Source organism: Uloborus diversus, unplaced genomic scaffold, assembly GCF_026930045.1.
Source record: "Uloborus diversus isolate 005 unplaced genomic scaffold, Udiv.v.3.1 scaffold_17, whole genome shotgun sequence".
NCBI classification, from domain to species: domain Eukaryota; kingdom Metazoa; phylum Arthropoda; class Arachnida; order Araneae; family Uloboridae; genus Uloborus; species Uloborus diversus.
In genome coordinates, this window is record NW_026558318.1 from 1,688,314 (window position 1) to 1,715,915 (window position 27,602).

A 27,602-nucleotide genomic window follows, 5' to 3' on the forward strand; every position below is an offset into this window, starting at 1 on the left:
ATGTTGTGGTAGGGAATGTATTCCATCCTACTATAACTCTTCAAGACGGAATGTTGTTTAGAGGAGATAGAGTTATAATTCCTAAGTCACTTCAACCAGAAATGCTCAGGCAACTACATTCAACACACGTAGGCATTGTCAAGATGAAAGCTCTCTCACGAAATTACTGCTACTGGAAAAACATCGATTCTGATATTGAAAATCTTGTTTAAAGTAGCAAAGAATGTTGCAACATAAAAAAGAATCCTGTTAAAGCACCTCTTCACGTGTGGGAAAAACCAGAGAAAATTTGGCAAAGAGTCCATATTGATTATGCAGGTCCCTTTATGGAACACAATTTTTTAATCGTTGTGTATGCCCTTTCCAGATGGCCAGAAATTATCCCATCCTCGTCGCCAAATTATTATATATTTTTTACTTCATAGTCCATTGAAAGACGAGATTGATTATTACATGATTTATTCAAGGACAACATTTCGCCGTACGTACACACCATATCGAAACTATATCTGGACTGGGAGTTGAAGTCCAAGTTACCATGGTAGTAGAAGTAGAAATTAATACACAACAAAAGATGGAATCTCATTTTTGTTTAATACATTTTGTTAATTTTTGCTAATAACTCTAACACTTTACTTTGTTTTTATGAAACTTGGTTTCGATACAACATGGTACACATCCCTTGATTTACACTATTTCTAAGTTTCGTATAACACAGTTTCGATATAACACGGAACACGGTTTGGATATAACATGATAAATCTTAACCTGATTTTCCTCACACACATACATAACTAGTATGAAAAATAAGTAAAAATGAAATTTTTAAAAAAGTAGCTTATAACACGGTTTCAATACTACACGGAACAAATTAACCGTATTATACGAGGGACACCTGTATACAGGTGAACCAAATGACCTTTTGATTATCAGCTACAGGCAAAGCGGTGCAGGTGCCACTAGTATAGAATTAAAGAAACTAATAATAAGCAGCTGATTTGACGCATGAAAAAAATAATTGCTTAGTGATACCATTGATGAATGATATCACTCATTAACTTTAATACTTCTTGCAGAGTTAGTGAAAGAACTAACATTTCATCAACTTTCTGTGAATAACAGATGAAGAGACTTCTTTAAAATAACTTAAATTTATTAACACGTGAGAAAAAAGTAAATATAATTGTATAAACTATTAACTGAAGCCAAAGGTAAAAAGATTAATTAAATATGACTAGCTTGTTCGCTAAGCTCCATCCTAATACCGCTAATCAATTACTATCAGTGGCGCAGACAGGAATTTTGTAAGGGGTGGGTCCAAGGTCAAAATCCATATTCTCCTATCATACCCCAATATGCCGTCAAACATATTGGCTTGATTTTATCGATTCCCGGGAAGGAAAAACAGTAAAAAATAAACTATTGAAATTGAATTAGCATTGTTTAATGAAATATACTTAAATAAATAACCAGAGCAAAATAATTTATGCTTTTACTTTTCTTATAATTAAAAAATGTCATCAATTTTCAATGTAATTAAAAAAAATCATGTATAGCCTGGAGCAAAGGAGAGTCAGAGGGGACATGATTCAGTTATTTAAATTTATCAAAATGAAAGACGTAAATGGATTAAATTTTTGCGGGGAAAGCAGGACAAAGGGTCATTGTTTTAAGCTATTTAAATCTCAGGCTAACTTGGAAATCAGGAAAAACTACTACTTTAGCAGGGTCGTGGGCACTTGGAATAGCTTACCGGAAGAGGTGGTCATGAGCAAGGGAGTGGATAGCTTTAAGAGGGCCATTGATCTTCATTGGGGACTCATTAATTGACTAGGACCAGCCTAGCTGGGCCCAGAGCCTGTTGCTGGTTGTCACATTTGTATTTGTATTTGTATTTGTAAAATAGATTCAAGTTCATTGAATCTCATTTTATTCTGTAATTACAAAACTAAAAACATGGTTATTGCAGTGTATTCATTTATAGTCACAATTCTGCTTCTTACAAGCAATTCGTTATAGAAAAAGTGTACAACATTTAAAAAAATCTTTTAACGTGAGGATTTTACTATTTCACGTATAACAACTGAAAGTATTGTTACCTTTGTTTGAAATTTTTTTACGTACAAAATCTATAGGATCATAATCAATCGGTAAAAAAGCAAGACCTATGGGAAGGGTCCGGATCCCCTAGACCCCTCCCTTGTGTGCGCCACTGATTACTATGATCAGCTAAGCATCATCGGCAATCAGCCAAGCAATACGAGCTCCACCCGAGCTACCTTTTTACAGGACAGACATTACTGAACGAGTCTTGAAAAAGAGAGAGCGAATCTCAACTCCGTTTGCTGTTAAATAGCCTGTCCTTTTAGTATTCACATCAATGCCCAGTCTTGCATAATATAAACGAACGCACGAACATAGTTCGCAGAAAATTTTTGGCTCTGCAGAATTTTTTTTTTCAAACTGGTAGCATTGATTTAATTATTTTTTTTAAGGGGAATTTTTAAGAAAATCCCAGAGTTTATTCCTGTTAAAGCCTTTCTCCAAAAGCCTTTTAACACTAGAATGACTGACATTTTCTGTATACCTAGAAAGACTGAAGGGGCCAGTGTGGCCCCTACCCATTTTTGGAGTGAATTCTTTTAAAAATTCTTCCTGATGAAGTCCACATGCCTGATACACCTTCTTTCATGACTAAATAAAAACTTAGTACTTAATTATTTTTAGTTTTTATTTCTATACTGGGCAAAAGTTTGAATTAGTTTCCTTTCTAAGAGCAATGGCCACCGTAAGGATGGTAAGCAGTCGGTACTGTTTATAGCATTTGGATATCCAATCGGCTGCATAAAGAGGAAGTTACAGGTTAAACTAGAGTGAATGGCATTTTTTTATGCTACAACAATAAGGAGAAAGGAAAAAAATAAATTTTTTAGTTGTCAAAATGCTTAGGGGCCACTGTGGCTCCTCTCGTCTTTCTAGGTATAAGGATCAATACTAACAGTACTATGAGGCGAATGATTAAATGATTAAACAAGCATTCAAATAGTGTCATATAGTGAAAAGTCAGAAAATTCCATTAAGTTCCGTTAGATATTATCCGAGTTATTAAACGACAAACTACGCGAGGGGCCACACAGGCCCCTCCGTCTTTCTAGTGTTAAAGCACATGTTTGAAAAAAATAATGGTTTTGGCAGTTTTCTTCAGTTGGTGAAAAATAAGCAAACCATATGTTATTGTAAAAAAAAAAAAATTAAATGATTTAAAGCACCTTTTTTTTGTCTCTTTCATATTTGAATATAAATTTAATATTTTATTCAAGGATGAGTTAGGCAAAAAAATTATTTGCAGAAAATTTTCCAGTTAGGATTTGTGTTCGCAGAAAGCTTTTCATTTTATAAGTCTGTCAATGCCCTCACGTCCAAGCAACCAATGAGGATGCACCGAGTGGCAGAGACGCCTCCCTGCTAAGCCAATGGCGGGAGTCCGCTACGTCACATGTCCGATCCGACCGCTCACTTCGATTCACTCGGATTGTTAGTCCGAACGAGCACCTGTTGATTTTCGTGAAGTTCAGTTACACGGGCAATTAAGTAAGTGTAGAGATGTTTGTAGAAATTCTCTTTCTAACACTTAGTGAGATTTTTGCACTAAAAAAATCTGTGAGCATTAAGTGTAGTGAAATTAGACTGACTACACCGCTAGTAGAAGTGAACTTGCAAAACATGTCCACAGCCTGAAGTTGAAGAAAATAAAAAACACGTGGAGCATTTTTCCTCAAGGAAAATCTGTATTTATTATCTTCAGAGATTGCTTAAGTTGTAGAACAACATCTTCATTAATATTTAAAAAAACGTTTTGAAAAATAAATATATCAGCCACTATGATACAACAAACAAAGTTCAATTTACGAACATGCTGGTTCCAAGGAATATAAAGCATTACCGTAACACACAAAATAGGCCTAAAGGCATTTTAGAACTTTAAAATTGACATCACGTTGTATTACGACCTGCCAGGAGTAAAGAGCACTGGCAGACATGACAAATTACTACAAAGTACTACATGACGACTATGAGAGGTGAGAGAGAGAGCGAAAAAGATCGCTCAAAGTATTTAAGGTATTCACATGGCTTTCAAATTAAGAATATGCAAAACACAAGATGTGTTGCCAATGCAAGAAAGTTAAAGATATGTTGCCAATCAAAAAGTAACTCAATCTAAAAAAAAACTCTCGCGGTTATAAGATACAATGAACTGGTGACTCGGTTCAACCAAAAGTTCATTCATTTGACTGAGTTATCGCGACCGATCGCACGAATGATGTCATAACCTGATGCAATGTTTACATCTAAAAAATGATTGATTCTGCATGATGCAAAAACGTATTTTTAATGATTCTTTTTTTTTTTTTCAAATTAAGTGATTCTTTCACTTTTTGTGAAAGTTTAAATTAAAAATCTAACAAAATCAAAGATACAAATACAAATGTGACGACCAGCAACAGGCTCTGGGCCCAGCTAGGCTGGTCCTAGTCAATTAATGAGTCCCCAATGAAGATCAATGGCCCTCTTAAAGCTATCCACTCCCTTGCTCATTACCGCCTCTTCCGGTAAGCTATTCCAAGTGCCCACGACCCTGCTAAAGTAGTAGTTTTTCCTGATTTCCAAGTTAGCCTGAGATTTAAATAGCTTAAAACAATGACCCCTTGTCCTGCTTTCCCCGCAAAAATTTAATCCATCTACATCTTTCATTTTGATAAATTTAAATAACTGAATCATGTCCTCTCTGACTCTCCTTTGCTCCAGGCTATACATGTTAAGCCTATTAAGTCTGGTATCATAATCTAAATCTGAGAGTCCCCTTACTCATTTAGTTACCCTTCTTTGAACCCTTTCCAATACAAAAATATCTTTCTTCAGATAAGGCGACCAAAACTGAACAGCATACTCCAAATGAGGTCTTACTAAACTCCTATATAAAGGCAGAAGAACTTTCTTAGATTTGTATGAAATAGATCTCTTGATGAACCCAAGCATTTTGTTGGCTTTGTTACTAGCAATACTGCACTGTTGACTAAACTTGAAGTCCTGATTTATAAAGACACCCAGATCCATAACATTTTCTGCCTGATTTATGACTGAACCCTGTAAACGATATCTCATACGCTTATTTCCATGACCTAAGTGTAGCACTTGACATTTCCCTACATTAACTGCCATACCCCATTTATCTGCCCACTTAGTAATATGATCTAAATCCTCTTGCAGCTGTTTTACTTGTTCTTCATTTTCGACAATCCCCATAACTTTGTAGTAACTGTGATAACTCTCAAGATGTGATAACTCTCACCTTCATAATTCCATAACTTGACGAACGGACTCCCGGGTTCCTGATCCGGAGGTTCTGGATCGCCGAAGAAAGGAGCTTCCAGATCCAGGACGACGTCGTCTCCGTCGGATCTCAACCTCAGGATCACCGGATCGTGGTCGAGGGGCTGGTTGTCCCATGTCTTGGTCACGGAAAATTCGAGCCTGCAAAATTATAAAAATTCAATTGTTTAAAATGACGAAGGCAACGACTGCACAATTTTTTCATTTCTCCACTCGTCATTCATTGTAGTCGGATTCATTGACAAGCTCGTTTGTTCGTTTTCCACCGAAAATAATGCGCAAATAAAAGTCTCATTGCGGAAAGTTCTCCCATCTTTGTTGCCCCACCCGAAGCAGAGCATGATTTTTATATTTTAAATGGTACAGATGTGATATAGGGGGAAGTGGGGTCAAACCAGGACCCTAAGGTTTGCAGGCTTCCAAAAATCAGTTTTTAGCATAAAGGAACAAAATTTTGCAAAGATATGCACTACTTATCTATTAATGCAATCACAGTTTCAAAATTGTTAGGTATAAAAGTGCTTATTGAACAAAGATCCAATTTCATTGTGATGTGTTTGATACAGCCACATTTCGCAGCAGGAATATGACCGTTCGATTGCACAAATGTTACAGCTATGAAAAGTAGCTGTAGGGTCCGTTGGGGTAATTTTGGTAGTTGACGTAATTTGGGTATAATATATATGTTTTTGAATACGAGGGCTGTTTTTTTTCAACTTCCGATCGTGCCGCTAGAGGGCAGGACGAGCGGCATCGGCCAGCAAAGCGCGGCAGTCGACTGCGCACAGGGGTGGATCCAGAAATTTTTGTAAAGGGAGTCAAGTTTTAATGACCTCCTGCGTAAAAATGTATCAGTTAAGCAGGGGTGTTCATTCCTTCAAGGGTTGTTTTCAACCCCCCCTCCCAATGAGTAAAAACCCTTTACAATCCAACCTCCTTAAGGTTTTCAATGGCATACCTTGCACCATGGATCATATATTTTAAAAATTTTCATCAAAAGTCATATTTCTTTAAGCTAGACAGGCTAGTCACGTTACCATAAGCTTTGAATATATGAGACTACAGCTATAAAATAGCTGAAAAAAGAACACATACGCACACACGATATGTGGTTTGAGGTGGAAGAGAAAAATGATAGACATCAGTAAACGATATTTAACCGCTAAATGAAAAATTATCAAATAAGCTTTGTGCTACAATATGATTAAGGTGAAAAAACAACGTAAATAAAGCACAAATATTCGAGAAAATACAGCACATAGCTATTTCAAGGCTACAATGGAGCCTCTTCATCAGTGCAAAAAGCTCAAAAAGCTCAGTTCTCTCGCAACTTCTGGTTGTGTTGGTGAGCTTTTTGCACTGATGAAGAGGCTCCATTGTAACCTTGAAATAGCTATATGCTGTATTTTCTCGAATATTTGTGCTTTATTTACGTTGTTTTTTCACCTTAATGATATTTAACCGCGTTCTCATTCCTAATGTAATGTAATATAAAATTAACTTTATTCAAATTAGATTAACTTCTCAACTCTTTCGGCACGTGTAAAGTTTCAGTTTTAGGTTGGCATCCTTTGATGCCCAATCATACGCAAATGAGGCAAGTATAAATAGTGAACGATTCCGATCGTTCTCTCTCTCTCTTCTTTTGTGTTCGTCAGCCTCTTGTGTGTTAGGTCCGGTAGGTGTTGGGGAGTTGCGAACTCCACCTCCGCTTATGGCCAGGGTTTATTCTTATAAACTTATTTTTGTTAGTTTATTTATTTTAGTTTTTATGGACTAATAAATTTTTGGTAAGATTTTAAACAAGTTTCCAATGTTCATTTCTTCACATTAACATTTGATTCTGCATCTTCCACTGTGTGGTATTATCTCTGCTTATATAAGCATGTAACATTGTCGACTGACTTACGGAATTTAGCCTTTCGGCTTTTCGTTTAAACATCGTAAGTTATCAAAAAAAAAACGTTATGCTAATTAGAGATGATAAATGAACAAAAAAACTCAAAATAGCTATAGCTCAGTAAATTAACCCAATCAATCCTTTAAATTATGACTCGCTGAGAAGAAATGTCTAACAAAACCAAGCAAAAAAAGGTAAACATTGATTCCACGTGCTATTTTTTGGATCTAAAAAATAGAAATTTAAAAATAATCATAATAAAATTCCTGTCTGTCACAGGGGGGTCAGCTGACCCTTTGACTCTCCCCTGAATCCACCCTTGACTGCGCACCTCTCCCACTACAACATGGGTGCCACTCTAAAAATTAGCCAGGACTGAAAAGCGCGTGGCTCCATTTCGCGACACCAAAATGTTAGCGCTTAGTTTGTTTGATGTTTTAGACATATATAATGCTAATTTTTGATGCTGCAACTATATAGTAAAACCAAATTGTAAGATTAAGTAAAAATTAAAACCTAAATAAAAAAATAACATATCATTTTCCAAGATTTTTTGGAGGCAAAAGTAGAAAAAGAACCTAATAATAAAATACAATTTAAAAAACTTACTATTTGCTACTGCAGGAAAAAAAAGCTTCCGATTGTATAGTTCATGTTACATAAATAGTTCATATTTCATACAAAAAAATAGTAATTATAAAAAATTCAGGCATGAGATTCTTGGCTATAAGATGCATTGTGATAAAAACTTTAATAAAATTTTCCAGATTAGATAAGAATGGTAAAGTCAGAACAAACAACGTAAGTAGAAGCACAAATTTGTAAATTACAGCATACACGTGTTTCGACGTTACAGGGAACGCCTTTTTCATTGCAAAAAATAATGAGCTTATGGATGAAAAGACATCCGACAAAAGGCGTTCCCTGTAACGCCGAAACACGTGTCTGCTGTAATTTACAAATTTGTGCTTCTACTTACGTTGTTTGTTCTGACTTTACTATTCAGCACAAAGGTATTTATTTATCTTATTAGATAAGAATGGTTGAAATCAACAGATTGAGTGACTTATTTAATTCTTTTTTGGGGAAAAAAAAAACAGCTCATCTTTTTAACTTTAGCAGATGGGCCGGTTTTTTGTCCTCAGAAGAACAAGACCTTTTTTGAGAGTGAGAGATTCAAAAGTAAAGATTTGTTTCATCTATAAAAATCATTTTGAACATGGAAAAAAAAATCCGATGGCCGAAATTTTTGAAAAGGCGGAATTCCACCCCTTGGACAGAAGTGTGGCAACCATGTGCATTCTCAAAATTTCTGAACGGACATTTTATTTTTGAAAAGGCGTTTGCCATTTTTTTAAGTTTCAGTTTGAATTTAGGTGCAGTTGGTTTTCAGTGTTGGGCTAGTATAATAAGAGCTAAGACTTTATATTTTTGAATTAAAAGCTGCACCTAAAATAAGCTTCATTGGGTGAGATTTTTTCAATTTTCTCATAAGCTATGATATTTGGTTAAAGTAATAAGTCTTAATCGTGTTGGCCATATTGTCATGCTTTTTCTACGCTAGCGTATCCAAACGCTGAGCAAACCTAAATTATTACACAATGAAAATTAAAAGTAATTTAAATTTCTTATAAAAATAATATATTGGTAATTAAGTAAACTGTGTTTCTAGAAAAATTAGTTACCAGTTTAGTAATTTGATATATATGAGGCAGTGAGAAGTTAAGGGATGTAACAAGGCCAATAAGATGCTTGGGTTTATCAATAGATCTATTTCAAACAAATCTAAAGAAGTTAGACTATGATTCTAGGCTTAGAAGGCTAAAATTGTACAGTCTTGAGCAAAGAAGAGACCGAGGGGACATGATTCAGTTGTTTAAATTTATTAAAACGAAAGATGTTACGGGGCTGAAGTTGAGCACTGAAAACAGGACAAGGGGTCATTGTTTTAAGCTATTTAAATCTCAGGCTAACATGGATATTAGGAAAAATTATTATTTTAGCAGGGTAGTGGAACCTTGGAACAGCTTACCGGAAGAGGTGGTAATGAGCAAAGGAGTAGATAGTTTTAAGAGGGCCATTGATCTTCACTGGGGATTGTAAATTGACTAGGACCAGTCTAGCTGGGCCCAGAGCCTGTTGCTGGTCGTCACTTTTGTATTTGTATTTGTAAGTGGCAAAATAAAAAATTTGGAGATAACCAGTACAAATGGTAAGTGATCCTCTCCTCTGTCTTAGGGCAAGAGTTAGCACAAGTAGCCCTGGTAGGTGCTGCTCTACAGCATGATTTAGAAAAAAAAAATCTATGAAAGCCTTTCTAGGAAGTTATTTTTAAACGCATTTTACTCAAAACTTGAAAATGTCCACTTACATCCTTTTGTTTCTCGCTACCTCATATAATAACAAATCATGTCAAAGTGAAAGTTAATGCTGCTGCATGATCCCAGTCACAATCTAATTTTTTGCTATTCTGTATGGGAAAAAGGAGGGGGGGGGATCTTAATGGTCTTCATTGCCTTATTATTTGATTTTATTTTTCCTTTTTCTTGTGAAAACTTAAAACAATCATCAGAGGCAATCCAACTTTTTGGGAGGAGAGTGGTTGAGTTCTCAATTCACAAAATGAAACTCTGAACTTTACCGAATGATATAAATAAAGCACGCACACATACTAAAACATAATTAGAAGATACATTAGGCCTGAAAAGCTATATGGACTCCAAATTTGCCAAATAAAGAAACTTTTGGGAGGCCACAATGACCTCCATCAGGGCGCCCTTGATAACAGCAGGCCCACCCCCCAAATTAAGCCACGAGCTGCCACTGCTGTCCCATGTCATTTTTGAATTAACCTAATCATGTTGAAGAGGAATATATATGTGCAATGTACACATATAAGTACATTTGCCTCGTTGAAGAAAATAATTTTTTCTGACTCGTTATCATATTTTTAATTCATACAGGGTAGAACAATGTCCTTTTTTTTTCTTCTGGAACTATCTTCACACGTTTTTGAAAGACTCTCGATGAGATCAAAAGCTGGTTTTGAATGGGAGAAAGGAACTACTTTGATCCCAAATCGGAAATTTGGCGACTCTTTTTTCTCGCCAAGCAAAATACCTGGTACAAAATACAAGAAAATACTAAATTTGGCAACAGCAAAAACCTAAAAGCTGAAAAAACCTAAATTGGCAACACCTAAATAAGAAACAGCAACCCTAAAAAGTCCGTAGGGAGTGCCAGATTTGGCGCGAAATTTTTGGGGGGGTATATCAAAGTTATACCGCGAGAAACATCCAATAAAGCTCACTTTTCCGAAATTTGTGAACAAAATATACCACTTACATTATAATACATGCATATGAAAATGAGTTCAACCGAATCTCATTTGGTATGTGATGGGAAACCCAAGAGATGACAATGAAATGAAACAAAAAAAGAAAAGAATACAGTTACCACGGGTACAAAGTATCCACAACTGCAGCGCATGAGCACACCCATAGTTGAAATCAGATGTAACTATAGCAACATGCTGCTCGCAGACGCGAGAAAGTTTTAAGAGCGCAATGCCTATAGATAAGTAAGAGATTTATGCTCCGACGGGCTCTCCTCTTCATTGCACAAGTTGTGAGCTCTGTGGTCGAGGCTTTGTTTCGTATGCTAGAGGTCGTTAGAGTCCCTAAAGGGACTCTAGAGGTCGTGAGTAGAGATGTGCCGGATCATTTAAAAAGTAGATCCGGATCATTAGTGGCAAGATCCGCGGATACGGATACGGATCTCAACATGTTTTTACCCAAATCAACCACCCAAGTGCAGAATTTGCTACGGTAGGTATTCCCGTTAGAGCAATGGCACTGTTTCTTCAAAATTTGTAATCTACGGCGAAAATATAATCAAGACTATGATTTACTCTTTAAAGAAATATCCGTTAAAATTGAGGGGGAGTAAGCTTATTTCTAGACAGCTTGGTAGATGTAGGATACAGAAGCAAGAATGTAAAGCTGTTTCTGGACAGGCTAGAAATATTTTTTCGCATTTTATTTCAGCATAAATGCAGCGCTGACCCATTCCACCCGACTTACCCCGACCGACGAAATAGTAACACCTTTAGAAACAGTGAATAGAGAACTTAGTCTCACTTTTTTTAAGGATGCCGATAAAAACCAAAAGGAAGAATAACATAACAACAATAACAAAAACCAATATTAAGTTGAAAAATTAAAAAAAAAAAAACATATCCCAGAGGGCCGACCTCGTATTGAGATGAATTTCGCGGATCAGAAAACGCATTGCTGACAAATATGAAGTGACAGCAGATAGAAATTTTAAATCATTGAGTTTCTTCTCCTTATCTTCCGACTATGAAATCGCTACCAATCACGCGTATAAAGGCTTAGAATAGCATTTAAAAGTTACTTAAGGGGCCGTGGCAGCCCTCTCGGTAGAGTGTCGGATTCGGGACCAGAGGGTCTTGAGTTCGAACCTTGATGGTCGAAGACTCACCGTCGTCATTAAAGGGGACTGGGCGACGTTAAATAGGCTCGCGGTCTCAATGTCCTCCAAGTGAAACGATACCTCTGGGGGTGCTAGTACCAGGTAGCTATAAGCTCCTGGTCTAGTTCTAAATTCTCACTAACTGTTCGATCCGGTGATGGTGCTGCCATCTATCGGTACATAAAATAATAGAGGCAAGGCACTTGGTATGCAGTCCTCGACATTAAATACAGTTGTAGTCAGTTGTGACTCTGAATAGGAATAGGAATAGGGGTCTTAAATTGTAGTAAAAGGAAGTCATGTGATGCACACATCAGCTCGTTTTTTCTTAACCCATTACTTACTACAGAAAGGGTGCGCCAACTTCTTTTGGATTTTGGATGGGGTTCGCGAGTGAAAAAGGTTGTGAACTGCTACATAAAAAAATCAAACAACCCTACTTTCTAATATCAACCCTACTTTTCCCGATTCGTCCCCATGTTTTAAAATTCATTATGGGAAGACATTTTATAAATTGTATCCGGTTTTGTTCCCTTTTTTTGCAAATTATCAGTCTAGTCGGATATTTCCTTAGCATTGACAGCGTTAATAAAAAAGTTTTATTGATTTGATTTGATTTGATCTCGAGTCTTGGGACTCCAAAAACTTATGGAGGACTGCGAATTCTTTACGTCTTGCCTCACTTTCTTGAATAAAAGTCACTCTTGAAAAGTTCTTCCAACTTTGTCTATCTTATTCCTATAAAAGTAGAATAACACGATAAGATACTTTCTCCACCAAAAGTAGTTGACTATTTTGTAAAAGTTATTGCTCATAGCAGAAAAGCATGCATCAAGAGATAATAGCACCAAAGCAAAAGAGAAAAAGCAAAAGGAGAAAGCATGCAACACCGAAAAGGTCTCAACCGAAGAATGAAAACAAAGCCTGAGCGACCCCAGGAATATACAAAATATCTCGATCAAGAAATTTGATTCGAAGAGGATTTTTGTATTTCTGAATTAGCTCTATTAAACGTTTTCTATTTGAACTTGAAAAAAGTTTTTGTGTCAACATACGTAAGCTTTTATGTTTACAGTTAGGAGAAAGTAAAGCTTTGCAATGTAAGTATTTCTTTTCAACAATATACGTGTTTATTTTCCTTATGCGTATTTTTTTTTCTTTCTTTTTCAGGTATAATTCAACCTTCCAATAAATTATTAATTACTCATCCAAAATCTAAATATCTTCAGAATTCACACAGAAATAGTTTCTGAATTCTTCAATAAAACTTATATGTTATAAAGCTATGATTTTCTGAATCATATAATATTTTACAGTTAAAATATAAATCAATTTATAAAAACTCAAATGAGGTACGGGTTCATTTAATAACCTTGCCCTCGTGTTATAACTAGAGATTCAAAAAATCCATAGTTTTTGAAAGCCGGGAAAAAACCCAAGAATTTTGGGGGAAAAACTCGGAATTTTAAGGAACATTGGGAATTTTGAATGTAAACAAACATTGTAACTTTTCATAGTTGTTATGCCTACTATATGAGTATAAAATAAAGACTTGGTTAATAGTTGAACAGTTTATTTTAAAAACCACAATCAAGAGACAAGCCCTAGAAGTTCGAAAACTCTTATTCTAAAAATTTTCCATTTAAGTTAAACATTGAAATCTAAAATTTAATGCATATTTAGATAATTCTTCCAGTAAAGTGCTGTAGTCGCGATTGAATAATTTTCTATACATGTTTTCTCAAAAGTATAAAATTTTTCTTTTGACTGGTTTTTGAAATAAATGGTTCAATAGAGTTATAAATACAACTTTTAAAACCGTACTCTTAAAAAAAACGAGCTGATGTGTGCATCACATGACTTCCTTTTACACCAATTTAATGCTATTTCCCTATTATTGCAATTTTAATGGGATTCTCTCTCTAACTCTTTAAATATCACTAGCAATGGCCACATTAAAAGCAGATTTAAAAAAAAAAAAATCGCCAAATTTTTCGCCAAGTTGGCGACAAAACTTGGCAACCAAAAGACTGGCGATATATCGCCAAGTGACCGCCAAATTATAACACCACTTGAGTTTGCATCGAAATTAACAATGATTTCCCCCCAAAAAGGTGCAAAAGACCCCTTTAGAAACACCCGAATGCAACCAAAATAGGAGGTGCACAACTAGACCCCACTACGAGTCTATGTACCAAATTTCAACTTTCTAGGACATACCATTTTTGAGTTATGCGAGATACATACGCACATACGCACATACGCACATACGCACATACGCACATACGCACATACGCACATACATACAGACGTCACGAGAAAAGTCGTTGTAATTACCTAGGTGATGGTCAAAATGGATATTTCGCGTGTCTATACATTCTTAGGCACTTTTCCGCAAGTGGTCGAATCGAAAAAAAAACTCAACATTCATTTGGGGGTGAGCAAAATGGAAATTAAGGGCGATTTTTGAGTGAAAATTTTTTCGCGAATACAATACTTCCTTTTTTGTAAAAGGAAGTAAAAAAACAAAAAGACGCAGATAATAAAATTTTAAATTTGATAAAAACCACTCTGACTATTGTAAGAAAGATCATGATGTAAGGTTTTAGAGGAGATTGTGTATGTTTTCTACATAAAAAATGAGAAAGAATTTTATAATGTAAAAAAAAAATAGTTATCTTAGTCAGATAAAATATCAACTTTAATTTTTTAAAAAAAATTCAGAGCAATGACCTAAACATTACTTAAATCAATGGTTCAATTGAAAAGGTAGTACCTTAAAACCTGTAAAGTTGACTACCCTTGTAAGTTGACCACCTGTCTAAGTTGACCGCTTTTTTCAGGCACAGAATTAGCCCTTATCATATAAATCAACCTCTGTAAGTTGACCACCTGTTTAAGTTGAACACTAAATTAGTGCACCGCAGGGGGTCAACTTACACAGGTTTCACTGTAATAACTTAATTTTTGTAATCAAACTTGTAACCTCTCTGTAACCAAAATTTCTGAAAACTTTGAAAATCCCAAAACGCTTGGGAATTTTCAAAATTCCCTTCCCAAAAAACCCGGTTTTTTCCCGGGAATAAACTGGGGTTTTTCCACCCTTTTTATCTCTAGTTATAACCATTATGACAATGCTCTTAACTAAAACTGCTCATTGTGCTGCATCTCGGTCATATTACGAGGTTCTCACGGGCCTTCAAAAGTAATATAGGCCCTATTTTGACGTATTGATTGTAGGGGGCTCCTCTAAAGGCCATATTTAGTAGTCAAAAGCCCTAAAAATTAACAAAAGGTTCTATTTTTAGGATTCGACGAACCCTTCGACTTTTAATAAACGGGCAAAGACATTTGGTAAAAAGCTACAACCTAATAAATTGATAATTTGGGACACATTAGATCTGACACAGAATTTTCCATTTATATACATGCTTATCTGTTAACAAATGCATATGAATTGGTTATAAGAACACCACACTTTCACAAAGTCCCGAAGAGTGACCATGAGGTCCGACTGTAAACCTATATATGTGTCTATGTTTATAAGCGAAACTTTTTCTACCATGAAAAATTTCTTGTTGCACCATTGGCGTGAAGTGGTCCTACATCGATGAAAATGTGCCGGAAAATGGCCATATAAAGGCCCTAGTTTTAAATCTGCTGGAAGAGTGGGAACCCTTTGTGCATAATATTTGTGTGTACTACTTAAAAGTAGATTCATTAACCAAAGGGAATCCTTAAAAAAAAGTCATGAAAACATTGTATTGGGGGGGGGGGGGGGTGCAATTTCGTGGGACCCCTTCAAAAGAGTTTTCTGTATCCGCCCCTGACATCACACAATATACATTACGTCCACTTGCATGTTTAATCCACAAGACCTGTACCTTCGCAACCTTTGTTTTAGACACATCCTTCCAATTGCAAAAAAAAAAACAAAAAAAAAAAAAAACAGAGTTATGATATTAAAAGTTTGAAGTGAAAAAATACCAAATCTGACTTTATATAGTCCCCTATATTGCACTTTGGAAAATCAAAAACTGAAAAAAAAAAAAAAAAAAAAGAACAGATAAAAATTGACAGTGGTACGTCCAATATTCACTGAGATATGAAACGCAGTATTCAGTGACTAATATGTTATATGAAGTCCAATCACAAAAACTTTCCCGCAATGTACGAATTCGAAAACGTAAAATTTTCTTTTTTTGCACCACCCTAATTTACAGTATCACATTCATTACCTGGTGTTATATAGTAAAATTAAATGCCCTTTTTCACAGCTTTAATAATCTCTATATTGTAAATAAATTCCTTATACGAAATTAATAGAAAATCAAAAAATAAACCTTACCTTTCTTCACATAGCACATATGCTGGGAGGTAGGAAACGATGAATATCCACCCAAAGCTAAATAAAATAAAAATATATGTGACATCGTAAATAGAGTATACGTAAAATTTGTAATTAAAGCATAACACTACATTAACTCAACTGCTTCCGTCCAAAAGTAATTAAGGAAATTCGCGGCAAAGCGGAATAGCAAAGATAAATTACATTTTTTAAAATGAACAAAATGGAAATTCATTTTTGAAAAATTCCCGTGTCTAAAGAGAGAACAATTTATTTTATGATAGAAATTGTATTGAATTGTTATTTTTCATATTTGGTAATAGATTTGTATCTTTAAATAAAAGTGGAAAACTATCAATTTGTCCCATGTCTGAGCACAGTGGCAATTTAAACAGTTTGTCGATGAAACATTGCTCATTTGATTATTAAAGGTAGATGAATGAATAAATAAACGAATTGAATAAATAAATAAACGAATTGAATGAATAAATAAACGAATAAAGAAAAAAAAATAATTTGAATTTTGGCATCTTGAATTCAAATTATGTTTTTCGCAATCACGAGTGTGTGTGTATATGTAAGCGTGTGTTTGTGTGTGTGGGGTATGTATGTGTGTGTAGGCATGTGTGTTTGTGTCTGTGTGCAGGCATGAGTGTGTGGGTAGTTGTGTGTATGTGAGTGTGTAGGTGCGTGTGTGTGTTTGTGTGTGTATGTTTTTGTGTATGTGTGTAGGTGTACTATGTGAGTGTGTAGGTGTGTGTGTTTGTGTCTGTGTGCAGGCATGAGTGTGTGGGTAGTTGTGTGTATGTGAGTGTGTAGGTGTGTGTATGTGTGTAGGTGTACTATGTGAGTGTGTAGGTGTGTGTGTTTGTGTCTGTGTGCAGGCATGAGTGTGTGGGTAAGTTGTGTGTATGTGAGTGTGTAGGTGTGTGTGTTTGTGTGTATGTGTTTGTGTATGTGTGTAGGTGTATGTATGTGTGTGTAGGTGTATATATGTATATGTGTGTAGGTGCGTGTATGTATGCGTGTAAGTGTAGGATATTGACGAAACCTGGAGACGGTTTTCGCTAGAGGTGCAGCATCGTGAGGAGCCGGTCGACGGTGATGCTGCGGAGGGTGCTGGTGGGAAAAATCAAAGGAACTTCAAAAACAGTCAAATGAAAGCAGTAAGCAATCGTGATTGCTCAATAAAATAATGAATGACTAAATGAATTAATGAAAGATTAAATAAATGAGTGAATGAACAAATTAATGAATCAATGACTGAATAAATAAAGAAAATAAAGTATTTCCCTTCAACCTGCATGCACTTGACAAATTGTACTGTACATTTAGAAACCATTCTTAATATAAAATTAATCAGTACTACACTGAACAGGAGTAAGACTCAGCTAATATTCAAAATTCTAGTAACAAAAATTTTATCATTTTGTAATAACAAAAATTATTTTGCTGGTATCTCAACTTGAAATTTTATAATGTTGCAAGAATATACCAGAGGGGGGCTAGGGAGGGACAGCTGACCAGCATTCCAACATAGAAAATATTTAAAATGAAACCAAAAAACTAGATAAAAAAAATTGATTTGAGTCAATTGCTTCAATTTCTTAACTTATCGACGAGTTCGGCTGTGGTAATTTGGCTACTGATTTTGAAAGTGCATATTCTTTGCGATCTCGTTCAAAAAGGAACGTAATTGATAATGGGTTTGGATTACCGTCTAAATACAGTCGAGCCTCCATATATCGAACTTCCATGTATCGAAATTTTCTATATATCGAAATCCTAGCAAATTTCAATGTTCAATACATAGAAAAATTGTTTCTATGTATCGAAAAAATCTCCATATACCGAAATTTTTTTCGAGACATTCGTAGATTTTTTTTCCTCATTAGACTGTTTGTCTCATGATAATAAACCATTTTAATTAAACCTTAATAACTAAGTTCTTAAACTGATGTAAGTATACCTAAGTATATATTTTTGTAATAATTTAGAGTTTTTAATTAACCTTAATAACTCAGTTCTTAAATTAATGTAAGCATACCTAAGTAGTTTTGAGTCGGTGCCAAACAAGCAAATTAATTATTTTTGTAAAGCGTGAGGCGCAGCGGTGGCGTATGGCGACACGCCCCTTCGCCGGAAAATGCCGAGCGTTCACGAAGTTAAACCCGAACGTCGTCGAGTGGTCTCGAAGAAGCACGTGTCGAGTATTTGGCGGCTACTGAGCTTTTGGCTCATATACAACAGTCAAAATGTTTATATCATTGTTCATCATTCTGAAGAAGGATTTCTCATCTTGTTAAAAGCTCAAATAAATTGTTTTGTGGGTCATAGTATTATTCAGCGTAAGTATGGCATAACAACTGTAGCCGTTAATTGCATACATGATCCTGAAGATTTTTCTCACTGGTTGTTTGCCTCTCTCGTGCGAGGTCCCAAAGGTTTCAAAGCTCCAACGAGAGGTACTTTTTGTTGTATACGATCTACTAGTATTCATGATTTAATGATGGCGTGTGGAGGGAGCATTTTTTGAAACATTTATGTTTATCGCCGGACATTTCACATTACATTGCTAATTTTATTTGGTTATTTCTTTAAATTTAGGTAATTTAGTTATCTTTGTTTATTTATTGTTTGGCACCGACTCAAAACTACTTAGGTATACTTACATTAATTTAAGAACTGAGTTATTAAGGTTAATTAAAAACTCTAAATTATTACAAAAATATATACTTAGGTATACTTACATCAGTTTAAGAACTTAGTTATTAAGGTTTAATTAAAATGGTTTATTATTTTTTGCTTTTCAGTTTTTTCGGCGGTTCAATTTTTTTGTCAAAAAGTTTTTATTTTATAATTTTTTGTGGCTATAAGCTACTAATGTGGCTATAATCTGTATGCTTATATTTTTGATTACTTTTAAAATAGCTACCTACCTTACTTTAGCTATTAACATATATATATATATATATATAATCGTATTTTAACAATTATCTGTTGTGTTATATAAATAATTTTAAAAAAGCAGGCTTTATATACTAACATAGGTAGGCCTACAAAAAATGCTGCTCGGATGAGGAAAAGATGTTTAGAAGAATCTATTTATGAGAAAGAAAAAAAGGTTGGAAGCAAACAGAAAGAGAATTACATTAACACGTTCACAGGAGAGTTTAGGTCAGCGCGAGGAAAGACTGTCCAGAATGAGAAGCTACAATAACGATAGGTTATTGCAAGAAAGTGATAAGCAGCGCGCTCGTCGTTTAGATATGATAAGAGAGCGACTTTCAAATGAGAGTGAAGAGCAACGCGCTCATCGTTTACATCTGATAAGAGAGCGAGTTTCAAATGAAATTGAGGACGAACGTATGCTGTGTTTGGATGCTGCTCGTAACCGTTCAGCAATGGTGGTACTTCACGAATCTTCCGAGGAGAGAACTAATCGTCTGAGCGCCATGCGACAAGCAGCTCGCGATCGAAGAAACCAGTGTAACGCAGAAAACTTTAAGAAATCGATTAATGTTTATGCTGACTTGTCGTGTTCAATATGCCAAAAAAATTTGTATCCTCAGCAACGTAGGAAATTGCAAACTAAAAATTTAGGCTCTATTTTGCCTAACGAACTGGTAGCTTTAGGTAATATAATTACTTGTTCACGATGCTCAAACAATATTAAAAAACATAAGACTCCACCCCAGGCCTATTGGAACAAAATGTCGCTAGCTGCAATACCTACAGAAATTGATGAGTTATCGGAAATTGAGAAACGTTTTATTTGCAGAGTAGTGCCATTTCTTAAAATAATAAAAGTTCAAAATCGTTTGAGCCAAGACTGGTGCAAAGGGCAGGCAATCCTTTTTGCTCAGGATGTGGTCGAGCTGGCGGAACAACTTCCGCTTGAACCTAATCAAACTGGATTAGTGCTCGTAGTAGAAAGTCGTGAAAATTTAGAACATTCTAGGGAGTTTCAAATTGATATAGGTAAACTTCAAGTGGCATTGCAGTGGCTCCTAAAGAATAATGCACTGTATAAAGATGTTCGTGTGCATTTTCCTACTGTGATCGATATTTCTACGATAACAAATTGCTGACGAATTTGCATTTTGTCATCTATTGTACGTTAGCTTTGTTGTACAAACTAACTTATTTGGTTTCCGCTGAAAAAAATATATAACTCCAACATTTTCTTATTGTTAGTACTACTGAATCCAACACACATTTCTTCAAATATCTCGAAAACTCATTTCTGCAGATACTGCCGCTTACCTGCCCACGGCAGTACACACGAGAGACATACAGGTCTGAAGCTCATTCATTGTGAGCTTTTTTTTTTTTTTTTGTAATACCCAACTCAGAATCAAAAAATCTTGGAGTAAACAACTAATCACCCCTCTCCCCCCCCTTAGGGTAGGAATTTTTCCCTCAGATTTATAGGGGAATTACTTCAGGCTATACCCTTTCTAATAAAAAAAGAATATTCAAAATCGGACTATTCTGTAAAAAGTTATGTGTGGTCATACATTAAAAAAAAATATACGTGTCGACTTGAGAACCTCCTCCGTTTTTTCGTCGGTTAAAAATAGTATGTCACCATCACTAAACTTCGCCCTATTTTTTCATACAAATCCTGAACATAAAAAATGTTTGACGACTGGCACTGAAAACTAACCCTAATCACAAGTACCAGAGATTGAGAGGTCTACACTGCCGTGTGCAGGTAAAGGGCTATAACTGCAATTTTATCTTTTTTTTTTTTTTTTTTTTTGCATTTTGTCATCATTGTTTGTACGTTAGCTTTGTTGTACAGTTGTACAAACTTATTTGGTTTCCGCTAAAAAAAATATAATTCCAACATTTCCCAGTTGATGGTACTGAATCCAGCGCACAATTCTTCAAATATCTCGAAAACTCATTTCTGCAGATACTGTCGTTTACCTGCTCAAGACAGTACACACGAGAGACATACAAGTCTGCATCTCATTCATCGTGAGGTTTTTTTTTTTTTTTTTGTTATACCCAATTCAGCATCAAAAAATCTTAGAGTGAACTACAAATCGCCCCCCTTTCCCCACCCTTAGGGTAGGATTTTTTCCCTCAAATTTATATAGAAACAACTTCAGGCTATACCCTTTCCAATAAAAAAAAGAATATTCTAAATCGGACTATTCTGTAAAAAGTTATGTGTGGTCATATATAAAAAAATCTGTGAGTGAACAACAAATCTCCCCCTTTTCCCACCCTTAGGGTAGGAATGTTTTCTCCAAATTTATATGAGACCAACTTCAGGGTATAACCTTTCCAATAAAAAAAGAATCATCAAAATCGGACTATTTTGTAAAAAGTTATGTGTGGTCATACATTAAAAATCTGTGAGTGAACAACAAATCAACCCCCTTTTCCCACCCTTAGGGTAGGAATTTTTTTTCAAAATTTTTATGGGACCACCTTCGGGGTATACCCTTTCCAATAAAAAAGAATTATCAAAATCAGACTGTTCTGTAAAAAGTTATGCGTGGTCATACATTAAAAAAAAATATACGTGTCGAATTGAGAATTTCGTCGGTTAAAAAATAAAGGTTACGGGAGAAAATTATGTTTACTAAAGGTTGCTAAGAAACTCATAAGAAATCTGGGTTTGAGGGGTGTGCAAATAGGTCGTTGTTCCGTTCTGGAGTTCTTAAATTCCCTCAAGTTTATTTCAAATCTTAGTTGTAACCAGTAACACTGTAAAATCAGTTTCAAGTTATCCTTTTTGTCTGTTGATTATCATTCCTAGTCTTTGTAGCTTCAGTAAAAATCACTCAAGTTAAGTAGATTGATATTTACTTTTCTCTCGATTACATTGTCAATACGAAAATCCCCCTATGTTGCGAATCAAGTTGAACTGCAGAAAAATAAAGATGGATGAAGGTCCAAAAATGTAATTTCTGTTAATTTTTCAATTCTAAACTTTTAATCCGATGCTCGTATAAATTAGAAATTGGGTTTCATGCATGAAAATTAGCTTTAATTTTAATATTTTAGGAGATTTTTATGATAAAATAAGATAGTTTCTATGTATCGAAATTTCTATATATCGAATTTTTTTCCGACAATTTGCTACTTCGATATATGGAAGTCCGACTGTATAGCTATGCAGGCGACGCATGAGAGGTCAAACAGTGCGAACTTCTGCACAAACTTCCGGAAAAAAAAAGTTATTTCTTTTGCAACAGAATTATTACAACCAGTGTTAAAAAGTTTAAACTCGGAAATGTTTTCCAAGGCCTTGGCTGGCTAAGGTTATACTCAATGCCTTGAAAATGGAAAAAGCAGAAAATACATGCATACTTAGACTGGTCTGGTCTGTGCTAATTCTATATTAGCTACCAGTTTGTTTGGCACTCTTGGCTTCCTTAAGAGGTTTTCCATCTCCAGCTCACTCACTTTCCTATGCCGGGCTGATGAGTGCTAATAAGCACGAAACTGCAGTCCTCGTCTGGAAATTACTGAGCTGGCGGTGTATTTTCATGCATACTTATACTGTTTCAAAAATCTGGGGGAGGGGGAGGTACCCCCCTCTGATAAAATGAATGAAGAGCCTGCCCCACTTTCCATTTTGAGCTGGATACACCCTTGCACTGATTGGGGAAGCTAAAGAATTTGGAGAACTTATTGCATCCATTCCCAAAAGCAGGGCTGGGTTTTGGACTGGTGGTCTTCACCGTTCAACATTGCCTAAAACTGTCCGTAAGTATCTTAAACTGTCCAAAAGTATGCTAAAGCAAAGGGGATGTAATTTTATCAATTCGTATTTACTGCAATATTCGTGACGCATAAATATAAATATTAATAAGTTTAAGTTAATGAGTGTTGACAATATTTTTCTCAGAAATATTCATTTAAAAATATTTTACTTAAAAAATGCCAATAACTCGATTACATAAAAACTTCCTTATGTAACAGTTTGTAGAGCGATGAAAGGAAATTCACAACACTATCAAGACAACTAATTTCAGTTCCATTTATAACTTAAAGGAATGTTATTAAATGTGTAAAACAGGTTTCAGGTCTTCAGGTGCAAAAAAAAAAAAAAAAAAAAGCTTAATTTTTTTAAACCGCCTTATAAATTTTACATGATATTTGAATGAAAACACTATTTAAAATCATTGATTAAAGAACAATAAATTGATGGTTAAATATAGGGTAGACCGACCAGTGAATGAACAGTTAAACACAATTTCATTTTTTCAAAAATCCTAGTATTTTTAAATTCTATACTATACAGATCGTGATAGCTAAAACATTTTAATTGATCTATCTCTAAAAAATCGCAAGAACTTAAATGGTACCGCTTCCGACTTTTTTAGGTGTTTAAAGAAAAAATGGCACAACGACCCAGTGAATGAACACCTCGAACCAGTAAATGAACACAAATTGGTCCAGCGAATGAACATGATAAATTTTGATTCAAAAAGAAACTAAGTTTCTTTGAGATCTATCTATCTATATAACTATTTATATCTATTTATCTATATGTCTATTAATATAACTATCTATATATATATATACATATCTATCTATATAACTATCTATATCTATTTATATAAATATCTATATCTATCTATCTAACTATCTATCTACTTATCTATCAACTTATCTCTCTATTTATCTACTTATTTACCTACTTATCTATCTCTCTCTCTCTCTCTCTCTCTCTATATATATATATATATATATACTTTATCTATCTATCTGTCTATCTACCTAACTATCTACCTATTTATCTGTCTGTACATCTAAATATCTGTACATCTAAAAAAAATTTTGGAAGCTTATTTTTTTTTTAAAAAATGACGCGCTGTTCATTCACTACGTGGTGTTCACTCACTGGTCGGTCTACCCTATGAACTTATATTTTAAAACTTGTGCAATTTTTTTTAAATTCATAGTTTTAATGTAATACATTCTGTAACTACAATGAACAAAAACTATTGCAGCTTGACAGTTTTTAAAAAACAAATTATTGGCATTTTCCTAAAGTAATTTGATGGTAATTTCATTTTCGATCATGAAATGGCACCATAGTCAAAAGAAGAAAATCTTCACAAAGCTGTAAAAGACTCGAACATATTTTTCCCTCTTCATTTCAAAAATTGTCATTTATTACATTTCAGTCAGTTATTGCACTATATTTTGAACACTTTCATTTGCACACATGCATAAATGTCGAAAAATTTGGTTACTATTATATATATAAAAAAAAAAAAAAAAAAAAAAAAAAATTAGAAATTGAAATTGTTAATGAAGAGTTCAACTTTTTTTGTATAACTAGATTAGAATCAGCTGTATAAATAAGTTACATGTTACATATTTATACTTGAATGTTCAACATTGAATAAATGTTCAATATAAAACGTAACTTTGACACATTTCATTCTGTTTTTGATATTTTCTCTTAAAATACAATTTCTCTAAAAGTAGTTTTGGACACTTTCGGACACTTTTGACAGGACGGTAAATAGCCCGGTATTTACAGTGGTTTTTTACCATTTTGTCCAAAACCTTGGTAACCATGTAAAAGAGTGATTAATGAATATTGTAACTAAATACTTTTCGTCAACTGTACTGACTTTTACATTTTTTTTTTTTTTTTGCAGGAGTGATATTTGAAGTGAGAGGGGTGAGGATATAGTTCATTTCAGTCCTTTTCAACGGTGAAAAAAGAAAAATTCCGAGTTGGGGGTACATCCCCAAACCCCCGTCCCCTTCATGAGCAGGGCCGGAATACTAAATAGGCAAAGCAGGCGGTTGCCTAGGGGCCCCGCGGTTCTGAGGGGCCCCGGAAAAATCTTAAAATTGAAAATATGAAAGAAAAAAGTTCTCTTTTCGACAAAAAAGAAAAAAAGCAAAGAAAAGAAAAAGAACGAAAGAAAGAGAAGGAAAAGTAAAAAAAAAACGGGCTCCCTTACTTCTTTTCTCTCTATCTATCTTTTACTGTCAAACAGGTACATTTTTGGACGTGAACATATTTTAGGAGTGAAGAAACTGTAAGAATGTTTTAATTTACAAGCTATAAAATAAATAAATATTAAAAAATTAAATTTTTCGTGACTCACCTTACATTGAATCCAATGATTTAACAATCTACTTCTTTCAAATATTTTAAGGAGAAAATTAAAACAAAATTGAATTTTTCGTGACTCACGTTACATAGAATCCAATGATTTAACAATCTACTTCTTTCAAATATTTTAAGGAGAAAAAAATTAAAACAAAATTGAATTTTTCGTGACTCACGTTACATAGAATCCAATGATTTAACAATCTACTTCTTTCAAATATTTTAAGGAGAAAAATGAAAACAAAATTGAATTTTTCGTGACTCACGTTACATAGAATTCAATGATTTAACAATCTGCTTCTTTCAAATATTTTAAGGAGAAAAAAATTAAAACAAAATTGAATTTTTCGTGACTCACGTTACATAGAATCCAATGATATAACAATCTACTTCTATCAAATATTTTAAGGAGAAAAATTAAAACAAAATTAAATTTTTCGTGACTCACGTTACATAGAATCCAATGATTTAACAATCTACTTCTTTCAAATATTTTAAGGAGAAAAATTAAAACAAAATTTAATTTTTCGTGACTCATGATACATAGAATCCAATGATATAACAATCTACTTCTATCAAATATTTTAAGGAGAAAAATTAAAACAAAATTAAATTTTTCGTGACTCACGTTACATAGAATCCAATGATTTAACAATCTACTTCTTTCAAATATTTTAAGGAGAAAAATTAAAACAAAATTTAATTTTTCGTGACTCATGATACATAGAATTCAATGATTTAACAATCTACTTCTTTCAAATATTTTAAGGAGAAAAATTAAAACAAAATTGAATTTTTCGTGACTCACGTTACATAGAATCCAATGATTTAACAATCTACTTCTTTCAAATATTTAAAGGAGAAAAAAATTAAAACAAAATTGAATTTTTCGTGACTCACGTTACATAGAATCCACTGATTTAACAGTCTACTTCTTTCAAATATTTTAAGGAGAAAAATTAAAACAAAATTAAATTTTTCGTGACTCACGTTACATAGAATCCAATGATTTAACAGTCTACTTCTTTCAAATATTTTAAGGAGAAAAATTAAAACAAAATTGAATTTTTCGTGACTCACGTTACATAGAATTCAATGATTTAACAATCTACTTCTTTCAAATATTTTAAGGAGAAAAAAATTAAAACAAAATTGAATTTTTCGTGACTCACGTTACATAGAATCCACTGATTTAACAGTCTACTTCTTTCAAATATTTTAAGGAGAAAAATTAAAACATACTGCAGTAATTATCTTCTTATGGAATGTAACCTTCGAAACAAAAATGTAATTAGTCAGCAGGAACAGGCTAAAACAATAAAAACATGCTCGTTTAAAGTTGCTTCTAACAGAAAGAAAATTCACTCGAATGTGAGCTCATAAAACAAGCTCTCTCACGAAAAGAAAATGGTTCACCTGGAGTTACCAGATACTAACTTGTAAACTCAGTTATTACAGACGACATACAAAAAAAGTTGCGACATTTTTTCATAATTTTTTTTAACACCTAGTTCCCATGTTTCGTGGAATTGCCCAATTGTGTTTTTCAAGTTTCAATCTTGGAAAATGGCCGGGGAAACGCCCCCCGCAGACCGCTTTTACACCCTAACATTAACGTTAGCAAAGATCGTCTGATTGCATTTTTAAGGCCATACAAATTAGAAAACATAGAAGCTCTTCTTGATTTTGTGCTAATTTCTTTATAGTTCTGGGGCAAAAGGTTAAGTGTCCAGCAAGTTAGGGGAGCTCATGCCCCCCCCCCTTGACGCTACGCCTATCTCTACGAGTATAATTTTTTTTTCTAGATGTAAAATGAAAAGTAAGCATAATCATATTGTTACAAATTCTGTAAATAGTAATTATTGTAGTAACGTAACCTGTAAATAGTTTCCCGTAATGAATATACAGCCCCCGTACATTCGGCTGAAGTATATAATCCCACCTTTTTTTTTCATTGATAAAATTTGTGAATGAAATAAGAAAGTGTAGAACGGTGCAGCATTTTCTGGAATACTTGAGAGGTCTCTTTCGGTGTGTATAAAAAGCCGTTACGCATGATAAAAAGGGGAGTTTCGATTGAGAATTTGTACTGAGAGTGTATTAGCTCTGTTTATTGCGAGGCATTTCGCTGTGTTGTTTTTCGTATTTGGACGTAAATACGTGTGTAACCGTTGAGTTTACGGTGTTGTGTGATATTTGCTTAATTGCTGATGATTCATTTAGCAGTTGTTGACGCTCTTTCCTGTACATAGTGTAAATAAATTTCCTGTGTTTTTAATCAAGAACTGTGTCGTCCTTTCAAGAAAGTTGGAAGTCGCACCGGATCCGTTACAATATTTTAGTTACTGTATTAAATGTTAATAAAC

The 27,602-nt window shown here is 34.3% G+C and overlaps 1 protein-coding gene across 1 annotated transcript in view; it reads right to left on the reverse strand.

The window, feature by feature from the left end:
* The window catches only part of LOC129233111 (UPF0462 protein C4orf33 homolog), a 78,045-nt gene extending 60,570 nt beyond the window's left edge, over nucleotides 1-17,475 (reverse strand). Inside the window, exons 1-3 of the mRNA XM_054867170.1 lie at nucleotides 17,444-17,475; nucleotides 16,134-16,190; nucleotides 5,351-5,532 (exon numbers count right to left, since the gene is read on the reverse strand). Coding sequence (XP_054723145.1) covers nucleotides 5,351-5,532; nucleotides 16,134-16,190; nucleotides 17,444-17,475 — 271 coding nt within the window. The remainder of the gene's footprint in view (nucleotides 1-5,350; nucleotides 5,533-16,133; nucleotides 16,191-17,443) is intronic.
* Nucleotides 17,476-27,602: the final 10,127 nt, after the last annotated feature.